This window comes from Dreissena polymorpha, chromosome 11, assembly GCF_020536995.1.
Source record: "Dreissena polymorpha isolate Duluth1 chromosome 11, UMN_Dpol_1.0, whole genome shotgun sequence".
Classification (NCBI taxonomy): Eukaryota; Metazoa; Mollusca; class Bivalvia; order Myida; family Dreissenidae; genus Dreissena; species Dreissena polymorpha.
In genome coordinates, this window is record NC_068365.1 from 55,335,984 (window position 1) to 55,348,347 (window position 12,364).

A 12,364-nucleotide genomic window follows, 5' to 3' on the forward strand; every position below is an offset into this window, starting at 1 on the left:
AGCTGAAATTAGTACACAGCTGAGATCAATGCCCAGCTGAAATTAGTACACAGCTGAGATCAATACACAGCTGAGATCAATTCACAGCTGAGATCAGTACACAGCTGAGATTAATACAATACACAGCTGAGATCAATACACAGCTGAGATCAATACACAGCTGAGATCAATACACAGCTGAGATCAATACACAGCTGAGATCATAACACAGCTGAGATCATAACACAGCTGAGATCAATACACAGCTGATGTCAAAATACAGCTGAGATCCATGCACAGCTGAGATCAATACATAACTGAGATCAATACACAGCTGAGATCAATACAGCTGAGATCAATACACAGCTGAGATCAATACAGCTGAGATCAATACACAGCTGAGATCAATACACAGCTGAGATATATACATATCTGAGATCAATACACAACTGAGATCAATACACGGCTGAAATCATTACACAGCTGAGATCATAACATAGCTGAGATCAATACACAGCTGAGATCAATAAACAGCTGAGCTCAATACACAGCTGAGATCAATACACAACTGAGATCAATACAGCTGAGATCCATGCACAGCTGAGATCAATACACAGCTGAGATCCATGCACAGCTGAGATCAATACACAACTGAGATTAATACACAGCTAAGATCAATACACAGCTAAGATCAATACACAGCTGAGATCAATACACAGCTAAGATTGAAAAGGTGCACTCAACCATAGTTAAGTCAAAGACACTGAATTGAATAGCGCAAAATCTTTTTCATGTGTGGGAAATTAATTTCGTTGATTTTGTAGGTAGGCATATCCAAGAATTCACAAATAATAATTTCCTATGTTTTCATGTTTAAACACTGAACGAAAGTAGATTAAAAACATTATTTTTCAACCTAATCCAGGCACTCATCCTGAGTTTTGAAATTTAGGATAAATCCAGATACTATACAAACAGTACATAACACTATACATAATGAAGTACATTGCACTGTTAACTTAGCTGACATAACAGATTACATTACACTGTTAACTTAGCTGACATCAGTGCTCCAGCTAGGATTTGAAAAGGGCAGGGGGCTTTTTTGTCAAAAGGGCACTTTCGACGCGCAGTATTTTGTGAAAAGGGCACGTTCCACGCGCAGCATTTTGTGAAAAGGGCACGTTTGAGCGCACGGGTGTTTCTGGAATGCTTTCTATTGCATGTTAATTTATATGTTATAAATAATTGTATTATTCCCATTATTATTAAACCATTCAAATATACTGTCTACAATGAGGATTAAACTAATTACAATGTAATAAGAGATTTATGAATTATCATATGTGAGGGGGGGGGGTCAGGGAGGAGGTTCGGGGGGCAGGGCAGAGGTTCGGGAGGGCAGGGCGCGGCGCCCTTCGATTTAGGCCTAGCTGGAGCACTGCCTGACATAATGGAGTACATTACACTGTTTACTTAGCTGACATAATGGAGTACATTACACTGTTAACTTAGCTGACATAATGGTGTACATTACACTGTTAACTTAGCTGACATAATGGTGTACATTGCACTGTTAACTTAGCTGACATAATGGAGTACATAACACTGTTAACTAAGCTGACATAATGGTGTACATTACACTGTTAACTTAGCTGACATAATGGTGTACATTACACTGTTAACTTAGCTGACATAATGGAGTACATTACACTGTTAACTTAGCTGACATAATGGTGTACATTACACTGTTAACTTAGCTGACATAATGCGAGGCTGTTCTTGTTAAATGCTGTTTGCACATAGCCTTTGTGACTTTGCTTCTAAGGCGTAAAGGTTTAAACTAAGCCTATAAGGCATTCAGTGCCTGCATTATACCTGATCATGAGGAGTGAGCTTGTTGTACAGGCCTCGTACCACAAGACTTTTCACAGTGTTGATGTCCTGGTCAATACGATAGTTCAGGTCACCGAGCCAGAATACCACACTGAAAAAACAACAAGGAAACACTTGACCCAATGGTTAATCATTTGTGATTTGAGAATTTGAAGTGTCCTATTTAATAAAGTAATATAATAATAATGTTCCTTATTTTCAATTAAAATTTCTAAGTTTTGTTTCAAGCGTTGATTACCTCACTAACACCCAAATCTATTTAATATCCTGACAAAAGATTTATCTAGAAAACAACAATCATAACGCATAGAATATAGTAGATTACTCATTTAAAATTTCATTATACATGCGCCTTGCTCTGAGAAAATCAGGCTGAATGCATGAGCGTAAAGTATCATCCCATATTAGCCTGTGCAGTCTACACAGGCTAATCAGGACAACACTTCAAGCTAAAACTGGATTTTTGCTATGATGTGACTTCCTATAAGTGAAAAATACCAAAATTGCTGAAAGTGTTGCTCCTGATTAGCCTGCGAGGACTGCACAGGCTTATCTGGTGAGACATATTACGCTCATGTCTTAAGCCCCATTTTCGCACAGTGAATATCAAATGCTAAATGTGAACAAAACCCGTACTCATGGTCTTGCACTGTTAAAGGAGGCAGGAACTGCTTGAATCTCATTCTGGCCTCAATGTCACATGCATCCTGAAAACACATTCATCCTCACGTAATAAACACACTACATAAAATACATCAAACTATCAATGACATTATATGAGCCTCGCTCTGTGAAAGTATCGTCCCAGATGAGCCTGTGTGTCAGCAACGACACTTTCCACCTTAACTGGATTACCATAAAAAGAGGTATACCTTTTAAAGAAAAATAAAATAAAAGCCGAAAGTGTCGTCCCTGATTAGCCTGTGCGGACTGCACATGCTAATCTGGAACAACACTTTAGGCACATGCAGAAACCCCCTGTTTACAGAGCATGGCCCATAAATTATTCTAACAACACTGCTTTCTGCTGTAGCTCAATCTAGTTTAATTCAATTTATAGGCACATTGGACCTTAAAAAAAGAATTATAAAACAAGGGCTGTTTGTAAAACATGCATGCCCCCCATATGGGCTGTCAGTTGTTGTGGAAGCCATTGTGTGAATATGTTTGTTGTCACTGTGACCTTGACCTTTGACCTAGTGACTTGAAAATCAATAGGGGTCATCTGCCAGTCATGATCAATGAACCTATGAAGTTTCATGATCCTAGGCCTAATTATTCTTGAGTTATCATCAGGAAACCATTTTACTATTTCGAGTCACTGTGACCTTTACCTTTGACCTTGTGACCTGAAAATCAATAGGGTTTATCTGACAGTCATGATCAATGTACCTATGAAATATCATGATCCTAGGCCTAAGCGTTCTTGAGTTATCATCCGGAAACCATCTGATGGACGGACAGACGGACGGACAGACCGACGGACCGACATTAGCACAACAATATACCCCCTCTTCTTCGAAGGGGGGCATAATAATATTATACTGATTTTTCCAAAGCAGGTGTACATTAAAATATCAATGTATCACTTATTGATTCAGTTCTTTTTAATTCCCATTACATTCTCATCAAACTGTTCATGTACAAACATGATTTTTAACTTGTCACTACACTGGCGGTCTTATCAAACAGTGGATTTTTCTCCAAGGATTGAGATACTTCTGCCAATCTCGAGGGAAATCACGCTTGATGCATCAGCGTAAAGAATCGTCCCAGATTAGCCTGTGTGGACACTTTACGACTAGAATTGTTTTCTGTTAAGAATGGACTTCCTTCAAACTAATGACTAGATAATACACAGGAAAATGTTGATCCTGATTCCCCTGTCAAGCCTGGAACGTTACTCACACATGCATCAAGCCATGTATTCCAAGACACAATTGAGCCTAATTCTAAGAAAACTGGACTTAATGCTTGTGCATAAAGTGTCATCCCAGATTAGCCTGTGCAGTCCGCTTATATGACATTTTTCATTTAAATGAAGTCTCTTCTTAGCAAATATCCAATTTAGGTGGAAAGTGTCGTCCCTGATTAGCCTATGCGGACTGCACAGGCTAATCTGGGACGACACTTTAGGCACATGCATTATGCCCAGTTTTCTCAGAACACGACTCAATTTATCAAATGAAGCAATGATGTGCTGTTATACATCGATGACATAAACCCCAACTCAATCTATGACAACTTTCCACTGCTCAATTGTAACTGAAACAACCTTGATAAAGAACCCTCTTCAGCCATGTTTTGGGGACATGGTTTACTTAACCAAATGATTTCACCTTATTGGAAACTGACACCGACAGTATATTTTCTGTTTGTTCTGGCTACCATAACTTTAAATGTCGCTTTTTATGATTTTTGACAGGCGCGACTTTATAGTTATGGACCAGCCCCATTAGGAAAGTCAACCAGAAATTTCCGAAAAGTTGACAGTCAACAAAGTCCGGTCCAAAACAGCTTTTAAATGCAGTTATTGGCCCAAATCAACCACTTGATCGGAAAGATTGACATTTTTCACATTTAACTGATATATTCTTTCACAAAATACTATCTTAAACATTTAAAATTTATTCTGCTTTTACATATCGAGAAAAACAGCGATTTGACAGACTTTCTTGAAATGCGAATCTCCCATGATTTCACGGTCATAGGATGTTATTTCTATTTTTAGTAACATACCATGTGCTCAAGTGTTTTCAAATTTAGAATGACATATCCCGGTATTTTAGATTATTCTGGCTTGTTTTGTAAACAAATTGTAGTGTAAATACAAACTCAAGGTTAATATTATTTAAAACTACCTGATTCAAACTGAAATCAGTCTTATAATCCACCAGATGTAAGTTGTTAATCACAAATAATAGATTTCAGAAAACGAAAGTAATTTTTACAATTTCAGCAAAAAATGTCAAGGTCGATCCGAAAGTATCCAAATGAAAACTCGTCACGTGACAAAGCGACAATGGCGTCAAAATTGTGAAATTTAGACTGATGAGAGTTATTTTCATCTATTGTAAGATGCATTTGAAATATTTGAACCGTAAAATATTCCCCGATGCAGTAATTTATATTCATTCACCAATATACGTAGAAATGTATCCAAGAAAATGAGCTTTCTTTGATTTATGGCGTGACATAAATATGTTACGATTCTGGTTGACTTTCGATACGGGGTTGGCTTCAGCGTACAGGTATGTCTATACTATATAAACTGTACGCTGAAGTTTCTTTAGCTTATTTTCTGTCATCACTTCATTACATACCAGCAGTGGACAGTTTTTTTTTCCATTAGTATTGATGAGCCTGCTTCAACATTTAACCCTTTGCATGCTGGGAAATTTGTCATCTGCTAAAATGTCGTCTGCTGAATTTCTAAAATTAGCCATTTCTTTGAATTTTTTCAAAGAATACTATCAGAATAGCAAACAGTTTGGATCCTGATGAGACGCCACGTTTTGTGGCGTCTCATCTGGATCCAAACTGTTTGCAAAGGCCTTTAAAATTCGGTTCCAGCGCTTAAAGGGTTAATAAATATTCAAATGAAATCTGAAAAGCAGTTTTCAACTGAACAGATATCAGTAAATATTTAAACAAAGCAAAAACCGTTTATTTTAAACCACATGGTTCAATCAGTTGAAGTGCCATGCAGATTGGGACACGGAACAAATGGCATACCACATAAAAAAGTATTATTAAAATAGCTAATTAATTCATGCCAAGTTTTGCGACACTAATCCCAATATGCCAATCAAATGCATACAATATTTTATTCTTGGATTCCAACACTAGGATTTCCCACTGACCTGATTCCTGCGCTCATACTCGTCTTGGTGCGCAGCCAGATGGGAGTTGATGAACAGCAATGTAGTGTCGTGCAGGGAGAACCTCACCCCCACCCCTCCCTTGTTACCCTGGAAACATGGGAGACAACTCATGGTAAATAAAAATATACGTCTGCAGCATTGAAATGTTTGTTTCCCTTAATAATTTGCATAGAATAATAAAAAAATAATATATACATAAGAAAAAATGAATAAATATTTTAATCAAAATAGTAGAAAGGTAGAAACAGTACTTATTAACTAAGAAGGAAATCTTGAAAAAGCCCCCCAAATTGGGATCTAACCGGCGACTTCCTTGTGGCTAAGCAGGCACCCTAACCACTATGCCACTTAATGAAGAAATGAGTAACTTATAATAATAAAACAGTGTTTTAATTGTCTATATGGGGCAAAAAATATGCAAGGACATTATGTGGATATTTAAATAACAGAAACTCTTAACAATAATTGTTAGCAAAATGTAAACAAATGTTACAGTAGAAACATCTCCTGTTTTCTTTGAACGTTTGTGAATATTTACTTACCGGTATAAAAAATTAAACAGACAAGTATTATTTAAGCAAACAATTATGGAGAATAATTGACACTTTGCTACTACATTCATAGCATTGTATTGTTCAACTGTAAAACAACGTTGAGACTGTGCACACATTTTTGCAAGACAGGTCTGTCAAAGACAGAAAATCATGTAACACAAATCCAGAAAAGATTTTCAGGTAAAAAATCCTCTTACTATCTAGACTTTTTACCTTGCAGTTGAAATGTATATACAAGCACTTTGTGAAAACTGAATTTATGCATATGTGTAAATGGCAGTTTGAACAGGCTAATCAGGGATGTTTGTGCCTGTATCAACAGGCAGCCCTGTGGCCCCTATGAGTCTCCCATTCCTTACCAGCATTCCCATGATCCCAGTGGGTACACTGTCTACATCGTCTAGCTTGACAAACTCCATGTGTACCTCCTTGATAAAGACTAACAGTAACACGCCTACCAGTCGCACAGACGCAACCTGGGAAGAAATTGGAAATAGATAATAAGAAATATATTAAATAAACATGTACCACTATGATATAGACTAAGATATTAGATGCCATTCTACTGTGTGGCCTCCAATTTATAGAAATTGATGCATCAACTGGAGCCTCCCCCGCCAGTTCGAGGCAACCTTGACTATGGTACCCTGACACAGACGTATCCTGAGTAGAGGGTCACACTACCGTATCTGATGTAGAAATAGGATGAAGATACAGCAGTACATGCCTTTAACGAAGGCCTTTGCAAACAATTTGGATCCAGATGAGACGCCACAGAACGTGGCATCTCATCAGGATCCAAACTGTTTGCTATTTTTAGAGTATTCTTTGGAAAAAAATCGAAGAAAATGCTAATTTTAGAAATTCAGCAGACGACATTTTTGCAGACGACAATTTTTCCAGCATGCAAAGGGTTAATTAAATGAGGCTTTATTGTTAAAGTTGCATCATGGCAAAACTGGAATCAACATGTATATGAATAATTACTGATGCTCAAGGTCAGAAAACTGTCCAAATAACCATTATACTTTATAATAATAATTATTTTTTAAGTTACATACAACTAAAAAATTACTGTTAAGTTCAAACCTATTAATTTTAGATTGATTGCATAGAAAGCCTAAGGCTTATTTGAAACGCTTGAGTCCGTTTCCTGGGCCTAGAACCAGTACTTGGTGTCTATAGGGAAGATATAAAAAACGCTCCAACAGTGGGGATCCAGCCTATGACCTCCCAGTCGCTAGGTGGAAACCTTATCTACTACGCCACAGCGACCTCAAAAATTACTGTTTGACATGCATATAGAAAGACTTCACACAAAAAACTTGAAAGTTGTCTTTTAAATGAATAAGTGGAAAGAGTTTCAACATAAACACTTATAAAACCAGGACTCAACCCTGCTTTTCATGGAGTGTCAAAAATAACAAGAGCACCGCATAACAGGTGCCAAACTCGGCTGCGAAAGCTTGCCAGAATTTTTTTTTTTTAGAGGTCACAGTGACCTTGACCTTTGACCTAGAGACCCAAAAAAGGGTGTGGCGTGTAGAGCTCATCAAGGTGCATCTACATATAAAGTTTCAAAGTTGTAGGTGGAAGCACTTTGATTTTAGAGCAAAATGTCAAGGTTTTAGCACGACGCCGGCGGACGACACAACACGACAACGAAGAGCTGGCTATGACAATACCTTGGGTTTTCTCCGAAAACAGCCGAGCTAATAATATTTATAATATTTATGTTTGCTTTATATTTATTTTCTCAAATTCTAAAATCTAACGCTCAAACACCATTTACATTTTATACTCAACTTATCGTTTTTAGCAAGAGACAATTACCAAAACATGATAATTCCAGTGTATACAATATTCTTACCTTGGCATATCTGGCTTTTGGATGCAGGTGTTTGGAGACAGCATCCGCCCAGTCCTTCTCCCTGACTGAGTCAGTGAAGATGTAGGCTTGATTGCTGAGGTCTAGCTCCTGAAACCTGCAAATATAACAATCAGCAAGAAACCTGAATAGTATAAGCACATTGCTAACTTTTGAAATGTGGTATAAGGCAGGGACGCCCCCACAAAATGTTTTTACAATGACAAATTTTGCTCATATTTGAAATTGCTACTCTATGTGTGACCTTGACCTTCCAGCTAGAAGAACATGTCAACATAACGATCTTTTGTGGCAGGCTATTTCGTAGATGAATATTAGCAATATGCCAAGACAGGTGTCAATTATGCCTTTATTTTTAACTAGCCTCTTCCAGCACATGTTTCACCTATGGCCTATAGAGTGACCTAACCATATGCTTAAGAAGTGTCATGCCTCTTAAGCAAATGTGAACATTTTTATACATTATTTTTAACATGCATGATATTAATGAATTTACAGTCAATAAAAGTGGTTTCATGGCTAAATTATACGTTGACCTTTAAGTGTAACCTTGACCTTCGAGGTAGGGAGATGGTTATTACACACTGACATGCAGTCTCCTTGAGGATAATATTAGCAGTAGATTATTTTCAAATATCATCACAAATTAAACAAGAGGGCCATCCTAGTTCACTCACCTTTTTTTACAAGGCCTTTTTTATTGCTTACCGGTAGTTGAAAATTCAGTACTCTAAAGCATATTAGATTGGTTCTCTCCTGTTTACTTTTGCATATGATTAATTTTGATTGAGTACTGTCCATTTGCATGTCTTTTTTGCAATGCAAACATTTGCAAGTAATGCTAATTCTACATGTGTTTACAAGGTTTTTGTAAGATTTGGACCTAGAAATGTGGTCTCTAGAGTGTTTACAAGGTTTCTCTATAGCCAAATAAGGAATACTGCCCCGCCCACTGGCGGCCATGTTTTTCAACGGACCGGAACCACTTTTGAACTAAACCAACATATCATCAAGACAAACATTTTGACAAAGTTACATGAAGATTGGACATAAAATGTGACTTCTACAGTGTTTACAAGGTTTTTCTTTTTTTTGATCTAGTGACCTAGTTTTTGACCCAGCATGACCCAGTTTCAAACTCGATCGAGGTATCATTGGGACAAATCTTCAATCCAAGTTTCATGAAGATCGGATAAGAAATGTGGCCTCTAGAGTGTTTACAAACCAAATAAGGACGACAGACAGACGAGACGGACGGACGGACGGACAGACAACGGACAAAGAATGATCACAAAAGCTCACCTGAGCAATCAGGTGAGCTAAAAACTACAGTCTGGACAACTTGTTTTTTATGGCCAAATTTGACCTTTGACCTCTTAAAAGTTACCTTGACCTTTGAGTAAGGGAGACCATTGTTAGACATGGCCTGCACATAGTAAACATTTGCAGTCAATTATTGTCTAAATTTTATGATGAATGATGAATTGACAGTGGAAACAAGCTGTTTCAATTTGACCTTGAGGTAGGGATACAAATCTTGCAAGCCTCAGATTGTCTCCTTGTTATGGGACTTATGTATACCTACCCTACAGCATATATGTCTGGGGGATCTTTGTCGCAGGCCAGCCACTCATCCAGGTTGGTTGTGTTCTGTCCATTCACGTTCCAGGTCCCAACAAACACCCTACAGTGGTGAATGTACACTTAGGAAGAAGGCAAACAATGTCGCATCAATGCCTATCTTTCTGAATACCACTGTATTTTATGTTGGCTTAAAACTGGTGTAATATTCCATTTTCAAACCAAAGCTTAAAACAAGAATATCAGTGAAACTGATGGATGCTCGCCGATGATGCGCTTTGTCAATCTATGTGTTAATAACCACCTAAACAAGAAATGCACTATATGTACAGTTAATGGAAAATTTCAAAGGGCCATTAGTCTGTGAAAAATCATCGGACCATAACTGGCTGATAATATGCACATCTCCTTTTGGTAGTGAAGCTTCCCATAAAGTTTCATTGAATTCCGGTCATTAGTTGCTGAGAAAAAGCCCGGAAAAAAATTGCACTATATGTACAGTTAATGGAAAATTTCAAAGGGTCATAACTCTGTGAAAAATCATCTGACTAGAACCCGCTGATAAAATGCACATGTCCTCTTGGTAGTGAAGCTTCCCATAAAGTTTCATTGAATTCCGGTCATTAGTTGCTGAGAAATAGCCCGGACAAGAATTGCACTATATGTACAATTAATGGAAAATTTCAAAGGGCCATAACTCTGTAAAAAATCATCCGACCAGAACCTGCTGATAATATGCACATCTCCTCTTGGTAGTAAAGCTTCCCATAAAGTTTAATTTAATGCCGGTCATTAATTGCTGAGAAATAGCCCGGACAAAAATTGTGCACGGACGGACGGACACACGCACGGACAGATGAAGCGGCGACTATATGCTCCCCCCAAAAATTTTGGGGGAGCATAAAAATAGTGTTTATCCATCCAGTGAAAAGTAATGAGTTTAAATCATCATATGCTTGACTAACACATAACAGGTCACCATTTTAAATGTTATTTTTTAACACTATTTTATTTAAAAGAATTTATTTAACATGAAGAAATATGGCATGAGAATCCCTTACTAAAATGTATGTTCATGAAATATTGTCAGTGCCATTAATCAATTTTTCTCAAAAGTAAATCCAAGTAAGGCACTTCTTCTCAATTTGTCAAATATTCTCCAAAAGACAAAACTGAACATTTATTTTTGAATCCCATTTTGGAAAAATGGGGTTTCATTCATGCGTGTAAAAAGTCGTCATAGATTAGCCTATGCAGTCTGCACAGGCTAATAAGGAGTGACAATTGCTGCATAAAATAGATTTTTGTTTAGATCAGACATCCTTTAAAACAAAAATACCATAAATGCGGAAAGTGCAATCCCTGATAGCCAGTGCAGACTGCACAGGCTAATCTGGGAAGACGCTTCACACAAATGCATTTAACTCCATTTTTTTCCAAGAGTGACACTCATTGTGATATACCTGAACATTTCAGTCCTCACAAACTCCCTCATACCTGAACATTTCAGTCCTCACAAACTCCCTCATACCTGAACATTTCAGTCCTAACAAACTCCCTCATACCTGAACATTTCAGTCCTCACAAACTCCCTCTGCCTGTTCTTGAGCTGATGCTCCACCAGTTTCTCCCGGGCAGTCAGGGGCTTGATGCCGTCAGCCAGGTGCACCCCGCGCTGTAGACCCAGCTGTCTCTCAGCAACCTCCTCTATGGACTCTTGCAGACTGTCACTGCTGTTGCTGTTGGTGTTTAGTTAGACACTACTTGAGCTTTGTAAAAACATTTCTTCCAAATTGCTGTTTATCTCTAAAGGAGTTCATTTTATCATGTAACCTGATGCCCATTGGTCTTTGTAGTTTTAATGTATTATTTGAAATTCAAAACATAAACCATACATTCGATCTCCAGTGAAAACATGTTGCAAAAAATTATTAATGGCCATGTATGGGTGTATCGAGTTCTAAAATAAATTCTTTAGTGTACTTCTGAAGCCCTGTTATGCTTACAAAGGGCAAACCAGTAGACGCTTTAACAAAATCAGCAGAGATAACACTACTTTGATATTACAATATATATTTTTTTTCCAAGCCAATGTAATAACTACAACTTGTTCATTATTTTATTAGAAGAAATTTAAATAAACTACACCCACCTAGTAGTGTAGTGCTCATGGTTGAAGATAAACTCATCATTCTTCTCTCTGCTTACTGCTGAAATCATAAAATGCAAACAGATCTACTACAAAAAAATATCTTCAAACAAACCTTAATATCTCTTTTAGTTTGTAAGATATTTTATGGACAAAACTTCAGTTTAACAAGAGATGTGTTCGTCAGAAACATAATGCCCCCTATTGCGCCTATTTGAAATAATTAAAAAATAATTCTTTTTTTGACCTTTGACCTTGAAGGATGACCTTGACGGATGACCTTGACCTTAAACTTCCACCACTCAAAATGTGCAGCTTCATGAGAACGCCGCTTTGAAAAAAAATATTTATTTTTTTTGACCTTTGACCTTGAAGGATCACCTTGACCTTGAACTTCCACCACTCAAAATGTGCAGCTTCATGAGAATGCCGC

General features: G+C 37.5%; 1 protein-coding gene across 5 annotated transcripts in view; it reads right to left on the reverse strand.

The window, feature by feature from the left end:
• LOC127851899 (inositol polyphosphate 5-phosphatase OCRL-like) overlaps nt 1–12,364 on the reverse strand; it is a 71,418-nt gene that overhangs the window by 40,803 nt on the left and 18,251 nt on the right. For 4 of the 5 annotated variants that reach the window (XM_052385860.1, XM_052385861.1, XM_052385857.1 and 1 more), the window contains 8 exons: nt 11,935–11,992; nt 11,348–11,521; nt 9,787–9,885; nt 8,184–8,298; nt 6,673–6,789; nt 5,739–5,846; nt 2,512–2,582; nt 1,858–1,966 (listed from right to left, as the gene is read on the reverse strand). In XM_052385860.1, the coding sequence (XP_052241820.1) occupies nt 1,858–1,966; nt 2,512–2,582; nt 5,739–5,846; nt 6,673–6,789; nt 8,184–8,298; nt 9,787–9,885; nt 11,348–11,521; nt 11,935–11,992 (851 nt within the window). The remainder of the gene's footprint in view (nt 1–1,857; nt 1,967–2,511; nt 2,583–5,738; nt 5,847–6,672; nt 6,790–8,183; nt 8,299–9,786; nt 9,886–11,347; nt 11,522–11,934; nt 11,993–12,364) is intronic. The other variant, XM_052385859.1, reaches the window with a different exon arrangement.